The sequence below is a fragment of the Canis lupus genome, chromosome 2 (genome assembly GCF_003254725.2).
Source record: "Canis lupus dingo isolate Sandy chromosome 2, ASM325472v2, whole genome shotgun sequence".
In the NCBI taxonomy this organism is placed as follows: Eukaryota; Metazoa; Chordata; class Mammalia; order Carnivora; family Canidae; genus Canis; species Canis lupus.
In genome coordinates this window covers 66,316,086-66,339,723 of record NC_064244.1, presented here as the reverse complement: position 1 = coordinate 66,339,723, position 23,638 = coordinate 66,316,086, and the positions used below count along the sequence as shown (strand labels likewise).

General features: G+C 36.4%; 1 protein-coding gene and 1 long non-coding RNA gene across 5 annotated transcripts in view; one reads left to right on the top strand and one right to left on the bottom strand.

Moving 5' to 3' along the window:
* NETO2 (neuropilin and tolloid like 2) overlaps positions 1 to 23,638 on the bottom strand; it is a 58,930-nt gene that overhangs the window by 22,101 nt on the left and 13,191 nt on the right. Inside the window, exons 3-6 of one of the 2 annotated variants that reach the window (XM_025448126.3) lie at positions 22,110 to 22,250; positions 21,217 to 21,465; positions 16,503 to 16,547; positions 16,293 to 16,420 (exon numbers count right to left, since the gene is read on the bottom strand). In XM_025448126.3, coding sequence (XP_025303911.1) covers positions 16,293 to 16,420; positions 16,503 to 16,547; positions 21,217 to 21,465; positions 22,110 to 22,250 — 563 coding nt within the window. The remainder of the gene's footprint in view (positions 1 to 16,292; positions 16,421 to 16,502; positions 16,548 to 21,216; positions 21,466 to 22,109; positions 22,251 to 23,638) is intronic. The other variant, XM_025448127.3, reaches the window with a different exon arrangement.
* Positions 10,408 to 23,638, top strand: part of LOC112660561 (uncharacterized) — a 90,987-nt gene continuing 77,756 nt past the window's right edge. Inside the window, exons 1-2 of one of the 3 annotated variants that reach the window (XR_007404340.1) lie at positions 10,408 to 10,816; positions 13,088 to 13,257. This is a non-coding gene — a long non-coding RNA (uncharacterized LOC112660561). The remainder of the gene's footprint in view (positions 10,817 to 13,087; positions 13,258 to 23,638) is intronic. The other 2 variants (XR_007404341.1, XR_003137063.3) reach the window with 2 other exon arrangements.

The window sequence follows — 23,638 nt, the reverse complement described above, 5'->3', positions numbered from 1 at the left end:
ATTACATAGAAACAACAGGTTTCCTTAAATATAACACTAGTTCTCAATTTCTCCATTGTTTACATAATCGAAACATTTTGTCCATGGTTCTGTGGTAGTGAGCAAGTATCACTAATACCGTAATTCTCTTCTCTAGTATACTGTGAGGCCTTCCAATGAGAACCATGTGTTAATTATATCTAGTGTAATTCTTGCTCATAGCAAGTAATGAATACATGACTAGGTTTATAAAACCATGAACTGGTAGATCTAAGAAAAATAATCAAGAAGTCTGAAGTATCTGCTCTCTGCTTTTTTTTTTAATCCAAAGAAACATGGTACTGTACAGGCCATAGTTAATGCTCCTTAAAGATATATTTTTTAAGTCATATGATCATGACATTCTTTTCTGTTATGAATGCAGCTGAATATTGAAATGGTTTAGTTCAACTAATTTTCAGGAAATATTTCTTAACAAAGGGTGCGTGGGTGGCTCAGCTAGTTAGGCATCTGACTTTGACCTAGGTCATGACCTCAGGGGTCCTGTGATCCAGCCCTACCTCCCTGTCCAGCTCCCCTTTCAGTGGGGAGTCTGTTTCTTTGCCTTTTGTCCCTTCCCCTGCTCATCTTCAATCTAATAAACAAATCATCTTAAAAAAAAATTCTAACAATAAAAACCTGACAAATTGAAATGGCGGGGGGTGGGGGTGGGGGCACAAACTACTTCTCTTTCTCCCAGGCTGTATGACAGGTCTGCTAATGCTCCTGGTCTCTTATTCCACTCCTACACCCTCCTCAGGGAAGTGGAGTGAGTTACCTTGAGGATATGGAGTCTGGTCTCTTTTTCCTGCCTTCTTTCTTTCCCTGGACTGGTGAGTAGGAAGCAGTGACCTGAATAAGTGGGTTTTCTCTGCAGATGCAAACTTTCCTGGGGCTGGACTGGTCTAGACTTAGGTGGGTGGTAGAACTGATGGGTAGAGAATTAGCAAGTCTAATACAACTCTCTCACTAAGCTGCTTCCTCTAGCCTTTGCTGTAATAAAGGAGCTATTTTGAATCTCCATATTCTCAATGTGAAAGGAAAAAGGAATGCTGTCTATTGGTGCCTCAGAAGACAGCTCCCACCAATGCAATGAAATCTTCTATGGACAATGAAAGGAACTACGGACATTATCTTGGAGGTACTGGGTGTTTCCTTCCAGACAAGGAAGGGAATACTGCAATATATAGTGAGTCAAATTAAGTTTTTGGTTTCCCAGTGCATAAAACAGTTAGCTTGTACTGTGGTCTGTTAAGCATGCAATAGCATTGTTTACAAAATGTACATTCCTTAATTCAAAAATTCTTATTGCTAAAAAAAAAATGCTAACCAGCATCTAAGTTTTCAGCAAATCATAATCCTTCTGCTGGTGGATGGTCTTGCCTCAATGTGGATGGCTGCTGACTGATCAAGGTGGTGGCTGCTGAAGGCTGTGACAATTTCTTTTTTTTTTTTTTTTTAAGATTTTATTTATTTATTCATGAGACACACACACAGAGAGAGAGAGAGAGAGAGAGAGAGAGGCAGAGACACAGGCAGAGGGAGAAGCAGGCTCCATGCAAGAAGCCTGATATGGGACTCGATCCCCAGTCTCCAGGATCACAACCTGGCTGCAGGCGGCGCTAAACTGCTGCGCCACTGGGGCTGCCCTGTGACAATTTCTTAAAAAATGAAGTTTGCTGCACTGATTTGACTCTTCTTTCACAAATAACTTCTCTGCAGACTGTGATGCTGTTTAGTAGCATTTTAACCACAGAATTTATTTTAAAATGGAATCAATCCTCTTAAGCCCTACAGCTGTTTTATCAACTAAACTCATGTAATATTCTGAATCCTCTGTTGTCATTTCAACAGTCTTCACCAGGAGCAGATTCCATCTGAAGAAATCACTTCGTGCTTATCAAAAAGAGCAACTCTCATATGATGTAACGAGCATTGGGTATTATATAAGACTGATGAATCACTGAACTCTACCTCTGAAACTAATAATATATTATGTTAATTGAATTTAAATAAAAAAATAAACATCCATTCTAACCCCAAATAAAAAAAAGGAGCAACTCCTCATCAGTTCACATTTGATCATGAGATTGCAGTGATTCAGTCACATCTCCAGGTTCCAGTTCTAATTCTAGTTCTCTTGCTGTTTCATCACATCTGCAGAAGTGAAGTCTTGAATCTTTAATTTGTAAAACATGCAGTATTTGTGAAGCACAGAAAAAGGAGGAATGCCTGTATAGCATTCCAGATCAAAAGGAGACACACAATAATTGGCACTGCAACGGACTACTGACATTAGATCCCTGTCTTACAGGACAGAAAATCAATTCTTAAATGTAAAAACTAATGCATACACATAAAATATAGAAGTATAGTTCTATAACCTTTGGTTAGGAAAGTATTAAAAACAAACACAGAAGACACAAGATATAAAGACAAAACTAATCAATTATGTAAAATAAACTTAACTTCTAGAACCAGCCAAGATTAAATACAGTATGGCTTACTTCTCCTATTACAACTAAAAACTGAGGATAAAATATGAAAAGCAACTACATGAGAATTCTGGAAAGTAAAAGATGGGTGTAGGTGGGAAGTCAAACTTGAATGACCCATAAAGAGGGTGAGGTTCAGTTTTTTTTTCTTTGTCTCCTGAGCTGATTCAAGAACTCACGGCAAAAACAGATGCCAGAGACTCCGGGAACTTAGAGAGAGCCCCAGCCAGAAGACTGGCAAGAGGGCCCCCTTTCCAAGCTGAAGAGTGGGGTGAAGCAGGGATATCTGGTTTGTTCTTTCCACTCTATCAGCTCTGCCCTGGGTCAGCACCAGTTGGTTTTTTTTTTTTTTTTTTTTAAATTTTTATTTATTTGTGATAGTCACAGAGAGAGAGAGAGAATGAGGCAGAGACACAGGCAGAGGGAGAAGCAGGCTCCATGCACCGGGAGGCCGACGTGGGATTCGATCCCGGGTCTCCAGGATCGCGCCCTGGGCCAAAGGCAGGCGCCAAACCGCTGCGCCACCCAGGGATCCCCCAGCACCAGTTGTAAAGATCTGTGTGCAGCAGCTATAGCAGCATCTAAACCCCCAAGAGAAATCCCATCTCTCTAACTAGCAGGATTGAGAAAAGGATATGATGTTGGGGGAGTATGGAGGGAATTCCTATTATTTTTTTCCCTTCTCTCTTAGATACTCAAAACTCACAACAGGTTAGGAGGCAGAAATTGAAGGAAACAACTTTCTGGCCACTAGAGGAAATGGGAAAAGGAAACCATGCTATCTGGAAAATGTGAAGGAGGTCTTGGACAAGAACACGGAGCTAAAGAAAAAGCACTAATTCTGGTTTACCACTCCCCGCACCCCCAGCTGTGTATTCATCAAACAGAACCAAAGAAATATGACAAAGGTGTTGAGAATGAAACTATAGTACAAGCCACTGTCCAAATCCCTGAGTGGCACATGCCCTGGGCAAGACCACAAAGACCCAACCACCACCCACATAAAGTGACATGGCACATGCAATCTGAATCTAACTGGGTAGATTGCCTGACAAAAATAAAACGAGTAACAAAAATCAACATTTTCCAGGTATTTCTAACAGGGTTCACAGTGTCATATATTCAAACTGTCCAGGACATAAGAAAAAATTACTCACATATAAAGAACCAGGAAATGTGAATTCTGAAAAGAAAAAAAAAAGAGTCAAGAGATCCCAGTCCTAATGAGACCCAGATATTGGAATTGCCAAAGACTTTAAAGACTTTTTGTTTTGTTTCTTAAGAGAGAGAAAGAGAGAGAGAGTGCACACATGAAAGAGGCAAAGGAAGACAGAGACTTTTAAGCAGTTTTCATGACCAGTGATGAGCCTGACATGGAACTCGATCCCATGACCTTGAGATCATGACCTGAGCTGAAGTCAAGAGTTGGATGCTTAATGGACTGAGTTACCCAGGTGCCTCAGAACTGTCAGAGACTCTGAAGCAACAATATAAACATATTCCATAAGGTAAAGGCAAACACTGAGGGAGTAGAAAAATCACAGTAGAGAAATATAAATTATGAAAAAGAACCAAATGGAAACTTTAGAACTGAAAATGAAAAATACCTGAAACAAAAAATTTGCTGTATGGGCCCAAGAATGGGGAGGATAGAGGAAAGTCAACCAACTAGAAGATGACTCAGGAGAAACTATCTAATATGAGATACTGAGAAAAAAGGATTGAGGACAAATGAATAAAGCCTCAGGGACCTGTGGGACAATTTCAAAAGGCTTAACACATCACTTAAGTTTCAGAAGGAGAAGAGACTCCTACAAAAAAAAATTTTTTTGAAGAAATAATTGTTAAAAATGTCCCAAGTTTGGTGAAAGGCAAAAATTTACAGATTCAAAAAGTTCAGCAAACACCAAACAGGATAAGAACAAACAGAAACAAGGGCCACACACTTCAAAATTGAACTACTTGAAATTGAAGATTTAAAGTCTTGAGATCTGAAAGAGGAAAATGATGTATTCTGTAGAAGCAAACTACCTGAATGACTGTGGATTGCTCTTCAGAAATCATCAAAGCCAAAGACAGTGCATCAAAAATTTTAAGCCCTGAAAAAGAGAACTTGGGAACATTAGAATTTTATATCCAGCAAATATATTCTTTCAGGAATGAGGGCAACATAAATAAAAACCTTGGTAAAGACTTAAGAGACTTAGAGTTTGTTGTATACAGATCTGCTATGAAAGAAATGCCTAAACAAATTCTTTAGATAAAAGAGAAAGGATACTGGGGCACCTGGGTGGCTTAGTGGTTGAGGGACAGGTCATGATCCCAGGGTCCTGGGATTGAGTCCTGTGTGGGGCTCCCCATAGGGAGCCTGTTTTTCCTTCTGCCAATGTCTCTGCCTCTTTCTGTGTGTCCCTCATGAATAAATAAATAAAATCGTAAAAAAAAAAAAGGGGGGGGGGAGAGAAAGGACATTAGAATGAATCTTGGAACTTCATAAATGAAACAGAAATGATAAATACCTGAATAAATAAACCATCAAGAATAAAAAAGGAGGGCATCACTACAGACCTTACATTAAGAATAAAAAGGGGGCATTTGGCTGGCTCGGTCAGTGGGATGTACAATTCTTGATCTTGGGGTTGTAAGTTGAGCCCCATGTTGGGTGTAGAGACTACTTAAAAATAAACTCTTAAAACAAGAAGAATAAAAAAAATACAGTGAACAGCTCTATGACCCCAAATCAGATGACTCAGATGAAATGGACAAATTCCTTAAAAGGAACAAATTGCCCAAACACTTCTAACAAGAAATATGAGGCATTTTTTGGAAATCCCTTAAAAATATGGGCTGGTTACTAGGGGAAACAACTATGAGTTTAAGGTTTAAACTTTCAGTTCCACCACAATTTCTGGGGAGGGGCAGGGGTGTGGCTGAAGGTTAAATCAAGCACCAATGGTCAATGATTTAATCAACCATGCCACAGAAAAAAGCCTTCATAAAAACTCAAAAGGTTTGAAAGCTTCCAAGTTGGTGAAACAGAATTTTTCCATTCTGCCATTGTGCTAGGCTCCACACTCCACGGGGATAGGAGTTTCTTTGTTCAGGACCTCCTCACCTATGTTTTTTCATCTAGCTGTTGATTAAAAAAAAAAAATTTATTTATTTATTCATTGGGGGGGGGGCAGAGACATAGGCAGAGGGAGAAGCAGTCTCCATGAAGGGAGCCCGATGTGGGACTCAATCCGGGATCCCGGGATCACGCCCAGAGTCGAAGGCAGATGCTCAACCACTGAGCCACCCAGGCACCCCTGATTTTTATCCTTTAATATGCTCTTACTTAAAATTTAAGTAAGTAAATTGGCTTCCTGAGTTCTCTAAGCCTCTCTAGCAAATTAATCAAACTCAAGGAGGGGCTCATAGAAACCTGATTTATAGCCAATTGGTCAGAAGCACAGGTGACAACCTGGACATGAGACTGGCATCTTAAGTGGAGGCCAGACTTGTGAGACTGAGCCCCTAATTCTTGGAATCTGATGCCATCTCCAGGTAGATCAGAACTGAGCTGAATTGTAGGACACCCAGCTAGTGTCTGAGAACTGCTTGGTCTTAAAAAACAAAAACAAAACCAACAAACAAACAAAAACAAAAACAAAGGAAAAACAAAAAACTCTACAAATTGGAAATGGTATCAGAATCATCACCCCAGGGCAGCCCGGCTGGCTCAGTGGTTTAGCACCGCCTTCAGCCCACGGCCTGATCCTGGAGACCTGGGATTGAGTTCCATGTCAGGCTCCCTGCATGGAGCCTGCTTCTCCCTCTGCCTGTGTCTCTGCCTCTCTCTCTCTCTCATGAATAAATAAAATCTTAAAAAAAAAAAAAAATCACCCCAGAAAATAGATGCAAAAATCCTCAACAAAATATCAGCCAATCTAATCTAGCAACATATGTAAAAAGTATAATACTTTCATATAATCACAACTAAATGTGGTTTATCCTAGGAATGCAAGGCTGGTTTAAATTTTGAAGAGTAAATGTAATCCACTATTATAAATAGACTAAAAAAGAAAAGCTACATGATCAATTTGTTAAACAATCAACATCCATTTAATGAAAATCTCAGAGAAACAGATCAGAACTTCTGTAACCTGGTAAACGGCATCTATAAAAACCCAGAGCTGACACCATACTTAATGGTGAAAACCTGAATGCTTTCCCCCTCAAAATCAATAACAAGATAATTCCTATTCAGCACCACATTGGAAGCTGTAGAGTGCACAAGTGTAGACTTTAAAGCTCCAATAAACAAGACAATGTGGCACTGACAAAAGGACAGACATCCACAAAACAGAACCGAGCCCAGAAATAGATTCTTACAAATAAAGCTATTCTTATTATTTTTAACAGAGATACAAAGGCAATTCAATGGAGAAAGAAGTCTTCAACAAATGGTGCTAGAAAAATCAGACATCCATAGCCAAAAATAAAAAGAGACAAAGAATAAGAATCTTTTTTTTTTTTTTTTAGAGTGTGGATTGTATTCTTTTTTTTTTTTTAATTTTTTTTTTTAATTTATTTATGATAGTCACAGAGAGAGAGAGAGAGAGAGGCAGAGACAGGCAGAGGGAGAAGCAGGCCCCATGCACCGGGAGCCTGATGTGGGATTCGATCCCAGGTCTCCAGGATCGCGCCCTGGGCCAAAGGCAGGCGCCAAACCGCTGCGCCACCCAGGGATCCCAAGAATAAGAATCTTGAGCTATACCTAATACCTTATACAAAAATTAACGCAAAATGGGTCATAAACCTAAGTATAAAATTGTAAAAGTTTCAGAAGGAAATGTAGGAACAAATTCTTAGGACTTTGGGTCAAAGAGCTCTTAGATACATCATAGGAAAATTCATTTAAAAACTCTAACTTGACTGCATGAAAATTAAACTTTTTCTCTGTGAAAGACACTGTTGAATGAAAAGCCACCAACTGGGAGAAAATGTTTGCAAATCACTTGCCAAAAGTCTTAATTCAGAACTCGAAACTGAACAGTAAGAAAACTACCTAATCTTAAAATGGCCATGGCAGACACTTCATCAAAGATTTAGACATTATAAATCTGCAAGTTAAAACTTACAGCATATACCTTCGAGTAACTATAATTAAAAAAAGAACAACTGATAATACCAAGTGCTGAGAACTATGTAGAGCAATTGAAAATTTGATAACACCCCTTGTTCCAATGCCAAACAATATAAGCACTTTGGAAAACAGCTTGGTGGTTTCTTATAAAGCTATCATGTGAATCAGTAGTCTCAGGGATGGATATCCAGAAAAATTAAAAACATGTTTATACAAAACAACCTGTACAGAAATGTAACAGTTTTATCCATAATAACCAAAAATTGGAAACAGTCCAAATGTTGTTTAGCTGGTAAGAGTAAACTACAGTAAGCATATCTATATAATAAAATATGTTCAGCAATAAAACAGATAAACTATTGGTACATGCACTAACAATAATCTCAAATGCATCATCTAAATGAAAGAATTCAGACTCACACAAACTGTGATTCTATTTATATGAAGTTTTGGAAACTGCAAAACTATAGAATAGCAAAAGATCATTAGTTGCTAAGAGTCAAGATTGAAGATTGGTTTTGACTGTAGAGGAACAGCATGAGATAATTTCTTGGGGGTGATGGATTTTTTTTATAAAGATTTGATTTATTAATGAGAGACAGAGAGAGAGAGAGAGAGAGGCAGAGACACAGGCAGAGGGAGAAGCAGGCTCCATGCAGGGAGCCTGATGTGGGACTCGATCCCGGGTCTCCAGGATCAGGCCCTGGGCTGAAGGCGGCTCTAAACTGCTGAGCCACCCAGGCCACCCAGACTGTTCTGGATTATGGTAGCTGTCATAGGACTATGCATTGCAAAAAATTTTACTATATGTTACTTGACATGACCAAGTATCCTGACACAACCAAGTGCCAGCAAGGATTGAATAATGAAAATGCTCTTAACTTGCTTTATTATTTTTTTTAAAATTTTTATTTATTTATGATAGAGAGAGAGAGAGAGAGAGAGAGAGGGAGGGAGGCAGAGACATAGGCAGAGGGAGAAGCAGGCTCCATGCAGGCTCCATGCACCGGGAGCCTGATGTGGGATTCGATCCCGGATCTCCAGGATTGCGCCCTGGGCCAAAGGCAGGCGCCAAACCGCTGCGCCACCCAGGGATCCCTCTTACTTGCTTTAAAAGAATAAACTGCCACAAACACTTTGTAAAGCCTTTGGCATGCTCTGGTAAAGCTGAAAATGGTCATGTCCTACAATACAAAAACTACACTTCTGGATATATTACTAAACAAAATCATCACACATAGGCATAATAAAAATACAAAAATGTTTAGAGCAGCATTATATTTAATATGTTAAAATGTGAAAGCAGGGGTGCCTGGGTGTCTCAGTCGGTTGAGCGACTGACTCTTGATTTCAGCACAGGTCATGATCTCAGTGTTGTGAGCTCAAGCCTCACAGTGGGCTCTGCACTTAGCAGGGAGTCAGCTTGAGATTCTTTCTCTCCCTCTCTCCTTGCCTTAAATAAATAAACTTAAAAAAAAAAGCGGAAGCAAATTAAATGTCTAAAAGAATGGATAGTGATTTATTTCCACAATTGATACAAATTTTAAAAATATACAGAATAGTATATATTTGCATAGTGCATAAATATGAAGATACAAAACTGTATATAGGAATTATAAAACTCAAACTCATGATAGGGTACGTAGAAAAGATAATGGGAACATGGATTTCCTCTATACCTATAATATTAATAGTTTTTCCTTTCTTATTTGATAATATTTACTTATCTAAGTGTTAACGAAATTATTCTTAGTTCTTGCTCTCTTTCTGAAATACTTCTTGGAGAAATTCTATATTCATAAATTTTTAGAAGTGTTGTTTGTAATATTGAACACTGGAAAATGTAACTTTAATCACTAAATTTTAAAAATTAAAAACCCAAAATATTATACACAATTGACATGGGAATTGGATCAAATTTTTAAAACTGTGTTTAACTAGGGATCCCTGGGTGGCGCAGCGGTTTGGCGCCTGCCTTTGGCCTAGGGCGTGATCCTGGAGATCTGGGATCAAATCCCACGTCAGGCTCCCGGTGCATGGAGCCTGCTTCTCCCTCTGCCTGTGTCTCTGCCTCTCTCTCTCTCTCACTGCGTGCCTATCATGAATAAATAAAAATTAAAAAACAAAAACAAAAACAAAACTGTGTTTAACTAAATGGGCAACCAGATTTAAGAAATTTGAAGGAGGGACGCCTGGGTGGCTCAGTGGTTGAGCATCTGCCTTTGGCTCAGGGCATGATCCTGGGGATCAAGTCCCACATCGGGCTCCCTGCGTAGAGCCTGCTTCTGCCTCTCTGTGTCTCTCATGAATAAATAAATAAAATCTTTAAAAAAAAAAAAAGAAATTCAAAGGAAAAAATGTTAAAGATTAAACACTCTAACCAGTTAATAGTCAAAATGGGATAAAGCAGTTAATGGGTGATGTTTCAGAAAAATCTACTTATGTATAAAAAAGAAGTCACTGGTGTTTGAGTATGCAAGTAGTTTTCCAGTCCATTGTTCTCGGTGGCCCTTCTATAAAAATACAGGCATACCTTGTTTTTTGTGCTTCTCAGATACTGCATTTTTTACATATTGAAAGTCTGTGGCAACACTGTATCCAGCAAATCTATCAGAGCCAGTTTTCCAACAGAATTTGCTCATTTTGTGTCTCTGGGTCACATTTGGTAATTTTCCCAATATTTCAAACTGAAATTAATAGATTTGAATTGCAACAATCTCATGATAAAACTTTAACAGAAGAGGACTTTCTCATGGGTGAGCAAAGAAAGTGATTCTTCAGATGGAAGGTACTCCCGGTGAAGATGGTGTGAAGACTGCTGAAATGACAACAGAGAATTCAGGATATCACATGAACTCAGTTGATAAAGCAGCCACAGGGTTTAAGAGGATTGACTCCATTTTAAAAGTTGTTCTGTGGGTAAAATCTACCAAACAGCATCATACGGCGCAGAGAAATCATTTGTGAAAGAAGAGTCCATTGATGAGGCAAACTTGATTATTCTCTTATTTTAAGAAATCGTCACAGCCACCCCAGCCTTCAGCAGCCACCACCCTGATTGACAGCAGACATTCACACTGAGGCAGCAAAAAGATTACAGGACTTGCGAAAAGCTCAGATGCTGATTAGCATTTTTTTTTTTTTTTTTTAGCAATAAAGCATTTTTGAATTAAAGGTATGTACATTATTTTTTAGACATAATGCTATTGCACCCTTAACAGACTACAGTACAGTATGAACATAACTGTTATATGCGCTACAAAACAAAAAAAATTCATTTGACTCCCTTTATTGCTGTATTCACTTTGTTGTGGTCTGGAACTGAACTGGTAGCATTTCCAAGGTATACCTGTACATTTGTCATATACCAAGTTTCCATACATGTGTAGTTTTCTTTTTACTTTTAAAAAGTTGAAATATAGTTCATAGTGTTATATTAATTTCAGGAGTACAACACAGTGATTCAACAATCCTACACATTACTCAGTGCTCACCATGGTAAGTGTAGTCACCAAACAACATTATTACAGTATTATTGACTAAATTCCCCATGCTATACTTTTCATGCCTGTGGCTTATTTATTTTATAACTGGAAGTCTATACCTCTTAATTCCCCTTATCTACTTCACCTATCCCCTCACCCACCTGCCCTTTGGCAACCACCATACATGTGTAGTTTTAGATACTTTATTCAATTTTATTAGTTTACATATCCTGCTGACAACTGCATTCCATCCAATGACCACAACTTTATCTTGGAGGATTGTTTTTACTCAAAATTGTTATGGTTCTTCTGAACATTTTCCTCTTCTGTGTGAATTAGCCTGCCAACTTCCCTGGAAAGCTCTCTTGGGATCTGGACTGGAATTACTTTAAATTGATAAATTAGAGAACAATGAACATTTCTGTGATACTGAATCTTCCCATCCATGAAAATGATCTCTCTCTCCCCATTTCTATAGGCTTTCTTTTATGCATTTCCATATAACTTTAACATTTGCTTCCTGGTACTTTCTGATTTCTTAATGTAAACGGTGCTTTAAAAAGTTTTATTTTCCAACTGACTTTGGCTCTAATAAAGAAAAGCAGCTGATTTCTACAACTGATGAACTGTTCTTTCTTTCCCTCATTCTGTTGCACTGACCAGGATTTCAAAATACTACCAAATAAAACACTGACAACAGACATTCTTGACTTGTCCTGAGCTTAAAGGAAATGCTTTTAAGGTTTAACCATTAGTTATGTTTGAATTAGGATTTTAGTAGATACTCTTCATCATGGTTAAGATGCATTCTCCTGTGATGGAATTTCTAATTTTTATCAAGTTTCACTGAGTATTGTTTCTGCATCTACTGATATATCTGGATTTTTTCCTTTAATCTGTTAATATGGAAAACTATATCATTTGATTTTCTAATATTAAACTGTCCAAGAATTTAATTTCTAGGTCATGATTTCTAAAAAAAAGTTTATTAGGTTTAGTTATTGCTTAGTTTTTTTGGTCTCCCTCCCCCCTCCTATAAATGATCCTGGTTTATTTATTTATTTTTTTTTAAATTTATTTTTTATTGGTGTTCAATTTACTAACATACAGAATAACCCCCAGTGCCCGTCACCCATTCACTCCCACCCCCCAGATCCTGGTTTATATATAACTCTCTCTCATGCTGTTTAGTTTTGATAGAATTGGCTAGGGAATGTTTTTTTCCTTCAATTTTCTGAAACTTTATATAACCTGTTCCCTGAGTACTTGGTAAAATCCAGTCTGATCAACTTTTCTATTTACATAGTTAAGTACAAAATCAATTTTGTTAATTTGGTAAGATTTATTCAGGTTTTCTATTTCTGATTTAGTTTTTGTAAACTTTATATATGTATGCAAATATGTATGTACACACATACACTGTATATTTCAGGAAATGTCCATTTAGACTGTTTACGAATTTATCAGCAAAAAATTACTGTTAGTATTTTCTCTAATAGTTGAAATAGTTTGGTTACGGAAAATTTCAAATGTGCAAAAGGAGACAAAGTAATATCCTGAACATCCTGTTCCCATCCTAGCCTTACCAGTTATCAACATCCCTCCCACATCTGCCTCTCACATACTGACACAGATCCCAGAGACTTCACAGGTCAACAGTTCTATGTGTATTGCCAAAAAATGCTTAAAAAATTATCTCATACTATTATCAAACTAATCTCTTATCAAATACCAGTGTTCAGACTCTGGTCTTGTAATGTTTCCTACTTTTATAGTTTGAATCCACAAGTTCATTTCATTTTTGTTTTAATCTACAGATGTCACTTTTTCCCCCTTTGTCATTTATTTATTGAAGGAACCCCCAGGTTTTTTTCTTTTGTTCAACAGGTTTTCTTCAGTTTTGAGAGTTCTAAAAATCTCTGCTATTGTTGATTCATGACCTTTTCCATTTCTTTTTTAAGATCTGAGAGTGCATGCCCCTAAGAGCACAAACAAGGGGAGAGGCAGAGGGAAAAGGAGAGGCCGACACTGCTGAGCAGGGAGCCCAACACAGGGCTGGATCCCAGGACCCAGGGACCCGGAGATCACAACCCGAGCCCAAGGCAGCCGCTTAACCAACTGAGCCACCTAGGTAAACTCATGACCTTTTCCAATTTTAAGTATTATTTAGGTCTTTTATGCTAAATCAACCATGGCAGAAGTAGGCCTATAGTTATATTTTACAAAGGGCCAGCTTTTCGCTTTGCTGATTCTTTTTAAAATATAATTTATTTCTCCTTTCGTTATTACCCTTTCTTTGGATTTCTTTGGTTATTCTTTTAACTTCTTCAGTTGAAACTTAGTTCATTAAATCTTTTTCTTCCTCTAAAAGAAACATATAAAAACTCCCTTGTAGTACTTTTAGCTGCATCCTACATATTTTGAGGTATAGTATTTTCAATATCATTAAGTATGTTCAAATTTCTATCATGAGTTCTTCTGTGACCTTTAATTGCTAAGTGGTATATATTAAATTACCAAACATATGGGTTTTAAAGTTATCTTTTGGTTGTTCGTTCCTGATTTAATTGTATTTTTGTCAGAGGATGTTCTACATAATACTAAGCATATTTGACTTGTTTTTAGTCTAGAGTATGGATCAGATTTTATAAATGTTTCGTGCATGCTTGTAGAGAATGCATATCTTCTGGATATTGGGAGTAAGACACCATGTTTCATCAGGCATAATGTGTTGTTTAAATCTTCTGAGCCTTACTATTTTTTTTGGTATGCTTAATTACTGAGAGGTGAAATTAATTACCCACTGTAATTGTGGATTTGTCAGTATTCCTCAGCAACTGTCAATTCATATTTTGTACATTTTGAGACTATATTAATACATAAAACTGAAAACTGCATCTCATGAATTTGTGACATTTTTATTTCAATAGCTATATTAGATCTCTTTTGGTATTTGTCTGTTATATCCTTCCTGTTTTATTTTCAAATTTTCCCATAGTTATCTTAAAACAGAATATACTTGGATTTTAAATGTAGCATTTGGTCCATTTATTATCTTTTCCCAGAAAGATCTTAATTTTGCCCACATTCTAAAATGACAGTTGAGTGCTGATTTTTAGATTGGCAGTTATTTTTTTTTCTCAGCACTCTGAAGACATTATTCTATTGTCTTCTGGCTCCAATTTTATTATTAATGATTCTCATAGCTTTTTTCTCTAGTTGCTTTAAAGATTTCCTCATTGCCTGTTGTGGCCAATGTAGCAAGATGTCAATTAGAACTTTTTTCTTGCTTTGGGAGTCACTTTGTGTCAATGCTTTTTGTCAGCTTGAATGTTTTGATAAACTGTCAATACCTACCCCACCACCACCACTTCCTGAGCTACATTGTGGGTTATTTTCTCAGGTCTATATCCTTTAATAACTATACCTCTTACCTGAGGAAGTTCTACTTGGTTATTTTTAAAGGGTACCTGGTCATTTCTTTTTTGTCTTTTTGATTCCTTCTTGTAAGATATCTAAAACACTTAATTTCTTAGGGATTTAACTTCTTGCTGTTTTGTCTGCTAATTCACTCCTGGTGGGTTGTTTGCTTAAATGTTTTCTAATTTTGAGTTGTGAGCTTACCTTCAGCAGGGTTTTACTGATGGCAATCCTGCAGCCTCCGTGGTTATTTTGTATTTATTTCTGCCAGGTGTCTAAAAAATTTTTTTGAGGCCAGGACCATTTTGTTAATTCTAAACAAAAATTGTTTCCTGGATTGGGCATGGCATGTAAATTACATACATCCCAAACTCTAATAAAAACAGGTCTCTAGATTAAAGTTTTAGGGGAAACAACAGAGGCTTATACTGAGACTGAGCCCAGAAAGATAAGCTTCTTCATTATTAACCTGTATTAGTAGAAGATGCGTCTAATCTACCATTTCACAGCAATTATATCTCCCTTTGAGGGTTCCAGTTTTATATGAGGGATCTCACAAAGGTCATGTGAGCCCCAAGCCTTTTCCATCTCACTGTGGATATTAACACCAAGCTCCTGGCAGGTCTGTTGGTAAGTAGTGGGGAGTGGGAGTGGGGAGATAAAATTGGCAAGAGGCACTTTTGCCATCAATTTCAGTTTTCAGTTTATTGCTCTGGTTTATAGTTCTCTCTTCATTTCTAGCCCATAAGAATTACCTTTTTTTTTTTTTTTAAGACTTTTTTTATTCATGAGAGACACAGGGAGAGAGAGGCAGAGACACAAGCAGAGGGTGAAGTAGGCTCCATGCAGGGAGCCTGATGTGGGATTCAAACCCGGGACTCCAGGATCACGCCCTGGGCCGAAGGCAGACGCCCAACCTCTGAGCCACCCAGGCGTCCCAAGAATTACCTTCTTTTTAAAAGAAAATCTTACCTATGCTTTTAAAAGGGTATCTGTTATCTTTTACCCAATGTTTCCAGGTGTTTTGTAAGTCAGATTTTCATGTTATCTAATCCATCCTATTACCATAACTCTAAATTTGATTTTCATAATTCTTTAAAGGTTTGTTCTCTTATCCTCACTTTCTCTTTTCACATATATCCACATTAAATATATTTTTCACTGTGAATATTCCTAGAAGTATAAATTAAAAGCAAAAAGCAAAAGTAGTTAGCAACCAATCTCAATCTGTCAGAGTTATTTAAAAACATCCTTCCCTGTGGTACTTTCCAATAAAAGCTCTACATCGTTAGCAGAGGACAGCGTGGAAAGAACACAGAACCAAGGCTCACTAGATTAATGTTTTGTTTTAGATTTCTAAGTTTTGGTTTTGACACTGCCATGACCAACTAGAGAACTCTGACAAGACACTTCAATCTCTTGTAGTCTATTTTTCCCTCTCATAAAGTTTTTTTATGAATTGATGATATGGATCAATACTTGCACTCTCGATTCAGGAATACACAGATTTTAAGAATCTCCATGTTTGTATGCTATTCCTGAAACTATACTGTAGTTAACTATAACAATGCTGAGATCTTAGGTGCCCAATCTGATTGAAATAAAATTTTTATTTTATTATTTTTTTTAAATAAAATTTTTAAAAAGTTGTAACAGCTGTTTGTATAACAGTAACTATTAAAATAATACATTATGCTCATCACTGTCTTATGTTCTTCTCTAAAGTGACTCAATACATAATAATACCTTGGCTTTTGGAGTAGCTTTAATTGTCCATATACAATCAACTGCTTGGCCAGGTTTTGTTTTTTCTTCTTGTTCTACCTGACTAGAACGCACTATTCCATCAGCTCCCGAGAGCTCAAACTGGCAATCTAGAAAGAATAGATGAATGATGTTCAAAGGAAAATAAGATTGATCAAAATGCCATGAGGAAAAAGAGGTGATATACTAAACCTGGGATGGGATTTAAAATACCTCCTAGGTATGTAAAGTCTGGATCTGTAATAGAAAAAAGAAGAAAGTAATTGGCATTGAGATAGTTAAGATTTCATGTCTTAAGTTATGTCTAATGCTTCATTTAACAGCAAAGCAAAAGAAAGATTTCATTGGTGTAGACTACAGATCACTTTTTTTTTTTCCCCTGGGCATGAAAATAGTTTATAGGTTCTTGTTTACAGGAACAATGTTTTTTAAAATGGTAATGTTTATACTTTTGATCCCATCATGAGTAACTTATTTATGCCACCTGGATACATGTAGCCTTCTGTCAATAGCAACAGTTAGTCAACTGATGGATGAATAAAGAAAATGTAGTATACATAACACAATGAAATACTATTCAGCCTAACAAAGAAAATTCTGTTACATGGTACAACATAGATAAACCCTGAAACATAACACTAAGTGAAATAAAGTCAGACACTTAAGGACAAATATTAATATTGTACAATTCCATTTACTGAGGTTTCTAGGTTGATCAAATTCATAGACAGTACCAGAAGCTGCAGGAAAGGGGGGAATGGGTAGTTTGTGTTTAGTGGACACAGGTTTTAGCTTGTGTTAACAAAAAAGTTCTGGGAATGAATAGTGGTAATGATTGGGCAACACTGTAAAAAGGTACTTCACAAGTACTTGTACACTTAAAAAGGATTAAAATTGTGACTTTTATGTTATTTGTAATTCACTACACACATACAAGGTAGTAGCTAGTGAGGAGTGTTTTCAAAATGGCAGGGAAAAAATGATGAGGCGATATACAGAATACTCTGCTCTGTGAAGTAGTTTATAGAAGATTAAGAACCAACAGCACATATCACAATAACTGATTTCAGTAAATTGATTTGATTTTTATGAACTAAATCAATTAACTGAAATAATGACACTTTAGTATCAAAAAGATTTTTAAAAATCTTATATATGAATCAGCTCAGACTACTTATAGACATCAAAAACAATGTTCTTAATTAAATACTGTTTTTAAGTATTAAAAATCAGGCTTTTTAATACATAAAAAGTCTTACTTGAAGAAAAGGAGCTCTTTTTCTATTAGTTTATGTATCATAAGAGCAACTTTATATGGATTATAGTTAAAATATAGACAAATTATAATAAAACACTTAAGATTTCTAAACTACATTTCCATTTTATAGTACTTGAGAGTCTCTACATACATCATGCTTAGTATCAGGCTAATGATAGCAATACCAGGAAAACTATGTAATATCCCATTTTGTAGATGAGGAAACTGAATGAGAGATTATGATTTTCTTAGACTATATTTATAATGGCAAAACTAAGGCTGAGCTGCAATTCTCCAGGCAATTTTTCTTACCCTACCATATTGCCTTTATAATGTGGGTGAAGATTCCATAGTTTTACCACTGAAAGAAAAAAATATCAAAATAAGTAGGTAATGCATAATTAGCTAATTATGACTGTGTTTAGTTATTTCAAGTCATACTTATAAATTTGTCTAGGGATCAGTAAATCTAGAAGACTACTACTACTGAGAAATTAGTGTATTTTAAAGATTTTATTTATATATCTACCTATTTGTGAGAGAGTGTACATGCCCAAGGGAGGAGGCAGAGAGTTAGAGAATCTTAAGCAGACTCCATGCTGAGCATGCAGCCCAATGTGGGGTTCGATTTCAGGATCGAGATCGTGACCTGAGCCAAAATCAAGAGTTGGACACTTAGCTGAGACACCCAGGCACCCCAAGAAATTAGTATATTTTAAATGAAATTCTCTAAGTTATTGGTGGTATCTATTGAGGATAGAGGACTCTTACAGGACTGCTACTTCCTGGAAGTAATGGATAATTTTGGAAATTTTAATGCAAGAGTGACAACATCCTAGAATTATTGCCTACACATGAAGAAATTCTGATTCATTTGGCAGGTAGCTCCTATGACTTTTTACTCCATTGCTGTTTATTTATTTATTTTTTTAAAGATTTTATTTATTTATTCATGAGAGACAGACAGAGAGAGAGAGAGAGAGAGAGAGGCAGAGACACAGGCAGAGGGAGAGGCAGGCTCCATGCAGGAGCCTGATGTGGGACTCAGTCCCAGGACTCCAGGATCATACCCTGGGCTGAAGGCAGTGCTAAACCGCTGGGCCACTGGGGCTGCCCTCCATTGCATTTAATTAAACTTGTCTTTGACATTTCTCCACAAAAGAACTGAAATGTTGTTATCCCCTTTCAGCAAAGTTGGATTTGGTTTATTAGGTTAAAAAAGGAAGTCTCTGAGATGTATTTTCAATTAAGCTAAAAATTTCCCCCCTACTTTTTTTTTTTTTTTAAATAGAACTATGCAGAAAGTATCTGGAATTAAAAACAGTTTTAACAAGAATTGAGCAGACAGTTAAATACAATAAACTGTGTATTGAAATAGGTTTTGCAGGCTATTTAAAGATACTGAAATATTTTTTTTTTTTCTGAAATATTTTAAACTAGCAATTTTTTCATTCTGGCAATTTGGTGTATATAAGTCCCATTTGAACTTTCACATTGTTTTGATAATTTGGTAATTAAAAAATTTTATTTTAATAAAAAATATAACGTACATATACAACCACTATCCACTTAAGCAAAAATTAAAAACAAATTATTCTAGGATTCAGCAATTGTGTTCCTTGGTATTTATCCAAATTAGTTACAAACCTGGCAAGAAAAATTCTGCATATAGATGATTATAGCAAGTTTATTTGTAATTGCTAAAACTTGGAAGCAACCAAGATACCCTTCAATAGAAGGGATATACTATTGTACATACAAAAATGAAATATTATTTAACACTAAAGAAATGAGTTGTCAAACCATGAAAAAACAGAGAGGAAACTTAAATATATATTACTATGTAAAAGAAGCCAGTCTGAAAAGGTTACATACTGTATGATTCCAACTATGTAACATGGAAAAAGCAAAACTACAGAGATGGCAGTATCAGTGCTTGCCAAGAATTAGGGGAGAGATAAATAGGTGGAGTACAGAGGATTTTTAGGGCAGTGGAAATACTTGGTATGATACTGTATAGTGGACACATGTCATCATACGTTTGCCCAAATACACAGAACACACAACACCAACAATGAACCCTCAGGTGAACTACGGGGATGGGAGCTTTGGGTGACGATGTGTCAGCGTGGGTTCATTCACTTTAACAAATGTACCACACTCTGGAGCAGGAGGCTGATTCTGGAAGGCAGCTATGTTTGGAGATCTATGGTGGTAACTCTCTTTTTTCTGCTTAGTTTTATTGGAAACCTAAAACTGTACTAAAAAATAAAGTCTATTAGATAAACTTTACTTCCTAAGATGTTATCCTTTGGCATTGACAACATAAATACTGAAACAATACCTAAAAATTGCCACGTTTAGTGACAAGAAAAAAATGTTGATTATCTTGTTTAGGCAAATAGCAGGTAATATATGTGTATGCTGTCAGTTACATAAAACTAATAGATACAGAAAAACATCTGAAGGGATACACACCAAACTGTTAACAGTGGTTTTTTATATGTAGAATGGTAAGATTATGGGTATTTTCTTTTCATTTAGATATATATATGTTTTAAATTAAGAAACTTCTTACATGAAAACAAATATATGCAAAGAGATGAAATAATTGGTATACTGAGTTACTTTTTCACCTCGTTAGTCTTTAAGTTGTTTGAAGACAGCGGCAATAACTTGTGTATCTTTGTGTTTCCGAGTTAGGGATATGCATGGTTTTATACCAGAGAGGCTTTGCAGTTCTCCAACTGTTTGCACGTACCACAGGGTAGGGTAAAATAGGTAGAGGGGGCTGAATGAAGACCCTAATCCTAATCCTCGGAACCTGTATTACTTTATATGGTACAAAAGAGTGAATATTACAACACAAGATGGTATGAAGGGCAGGATTTGGAGAAGAAAGGGCAATGTGAAGATGGAGGCAGGGATGGGAGTGATGTGGCCACAGATCCAGGAATGCTGGGCTAGAAGCCATGAGCAATATGGATCCTTCCCTAGACTTCCCAGAAAAAATGTGGCCCTGCTGGGTTTTCTGCCCTCAAAAACTCTGAGAGAATTTGTGTTTTCAGCTGCTAAATTTGTACTTAGCTAATTAAGGCAGCTTCAGGAAAATAATACATCAGGCATTCCCATTTTACCAATAGCAACCCTCAGGTTCTACTGCGCTGAGTAATCTCATAGCTGTCAGGGAGCAGGGAAAGGATTCAAACCCAAATCTTTTGCCTCCAAATGCAGAGCAGTATTTTTTCTATTGCTCAATATTTTCTAGAGATTATTCTTTTTTTTGAGATTACTTATTCAAATGAGTAGTTAATTGTCATTCCAATGGAAAAACCTGACAAAATTTTATTAAGGATTATGAAAAGATAATTTGCTGAATTATCTTTTAAAATATATTTATCTTGATGTTTCTAGCCTTGATATACATTATAAAACAAAGAAATCTAAGAAAAATGTGATACCATCGATGAAATGCTTCAAAATTCAAGTGATACAGTTCTATTTCCAATTTTTGGTTTTATTTATTTTCCTTTTGGTCCTGCTCATTTCTTTAACATTTTGGTTTGTATAACTTGACTAAATTCTCTTTTTCTAGACATAAGATTCTAAAACCATAGTGAGACCCACTGAAAAACACAACTTCATTACCTGGAATAAATGAATACTTTGCTCGAAATCCCAGTCCTTCAAGTTCTTCATCAGAACTAAACTTAATCCACATGAATCTCCCTGTTGATCTAATTAGTGGAGGGCTTTTCACACCACAGTAACGATCTATAAGTGGAGAGAAACCAAATGGCCCATCTCGAACCTCCAAGTGGTCAAACCGACATTCAAATGATGGTTCTATATAATAATGTTCATCAAAGGTCAACTCTATTCTTTGACGTGGCGCCGCTAGAAAATAAGAGCAAGCAAATCAGGGCAACACAAACAAAGGAAAGTATAAACATCCTACACAAGTGGGAAAAGCAAAACAACTGCTCTGTTATTGTTGCACAGAAGACAATCATAATGAGGATTGTTATATATAAAACTCATAATTAATGTTGCACTATATATCACTAATAACAATGCTGCTTTGGAGAACTATAGTGATTTTTCCCTTTGGAATAGGTTATTAAATTAGTTAAATGTACTTAATTAAAATTAGAGTAGAAGAGCTAACAGTTCATGAGATACAATGAATAGAAAAACAAAAAATGACAAGAACTAATGTAACTTTGGACATAAATTTGCATAAAGCATAAGAGATGCTAATAAGTTTGAGTTTCTTTTTTTAAAGGTTCTTACTAGAGAAGTTTCTCATATATACTGATATATTTAGCTGAATTATATTTTAGGGGATTCAAAATTCCTATAAAATTTCAACTATTATTTTGTTAATGTGTTCAATATTCAGAAATATTTATAATTACTAGGGTTTAATTCAAATACATGCTTACATTTTGTTCAAACTGGCTTAAACTGGGCATCTTACCAATGTACTTAGTTTTACAATAAAGTTAAAATTCATCCATTAAAAGAAATTGGTCAAATACCTTCCAAAATGTAGATACACTCCTTGTTTGGCGGATAAGAGTCAGGATAATTTGGTGAAGCAAAATGACCTCCATTGCTAGTTCGAACCCAAATGCCACACTGGGTTGCAGGAATATGCTTGATTCCAATATTTTGTCCATCTTAGGGAAAAATGGCATTAAAATACAAATTATAGCAAAAGAGAATAGCATTCTGCTCTTTTCCCCACAATTTAGCCAAACAATTGCCCACTCTATGTTACACATATAGTGTATATAATTTTGCAAGAGCCACTGCCAAGTTTAGCACAACAAATTGAATACAGCAGAAATGAGAGAAAGGTAAAATTGTATGCTGTGCTGGTGGGAAGAACTTGCTGCCAGAGGACAAGTTTGCCCTGTAGGAGAGTGGGGTAATAAAATGCTTAGATTTTACAAGGGCAAAATCATGTGGAAGAATCTGATAAATCGGTGCAACTCTATAAAATTCAGTTGTGACATAAAAATAAAAGGATCCCAGGGGTTTATCTCTGATGTGGTACCTCTATAATTAGTTTCACACAAAAAAACCAAATAGGATCCAAATATTATAAAGAGATTTTAGTTAAAGATTGTAGATTGAACACATGCATTTAGTTCTCTTTCCTTAAACTTTGGTAACAGTACCGGAAGTTTTTTAAGGGCATAAACAAACTCTTAGAGAGGCACAACGAGGTAGGTACAATCACAAAAACTGGTAGTACTTGGTGTACTATCCTGCAAGCAGGATAAGGCATGACAGGTGGTGGTGAAACTGTGCTTCCTAAAAACATGAGGCCTGGCTAAAAGTCTATTTAGAATCAATCTGATTTCTAATACCCTCTCCTCTACAAATCTAGGTACCTGCTGTTCTGTCATCCTACCAGAAAATGAGATTATTCCTCTGCAGAAGAAGATAAAGCAGGGCTACTAGACTAGGAGACACCAGGCACAGCTGAGGGTGACAGTACCAACCCGCAAACAAGGAGACCAGTGAATGGCATTTCTGGCTTCTTCCCCCACCCAACTTCTTTCAAGGCTCTCGGTGAGATGCAGAACCTCTAAGCAGAAAATGGAAAGCTTCCTCTCTGGGGACTCTAAACAGTCCAAAGAAAAAGACCCACCAGTGTAGGTTCAGGGATTCCCCACTGTGGGTCACTCACCAGTGTGAGCCATAGTAAACAAATCCCTTCTACACTTGGAGATAGCTAATCATCAGATTTTAGTGCTCCTCTCATAAATAAGAGTAGAATTCAAGGGTCACCAGATAATTGAGGAAAGCTTCTAATATGAACAATGAACAATGAATAAAAACAAGAAGAAAGCAAATCTGAGGAAACAAAGATGATGTAAAAAAAAAAATCACACACACACACACACACAAAACAAACAAACAAAAAACAACCTAAACAAAACTGTCATTTAATCTCCTTAGAGAAAATGAGAGTATATCTATAAAATAAGAACAAGGGGAAAAAAAAAAAAAAAGAACAAGGATACTTTAAGAATATTCAGAAAATAAAAATTTTCTA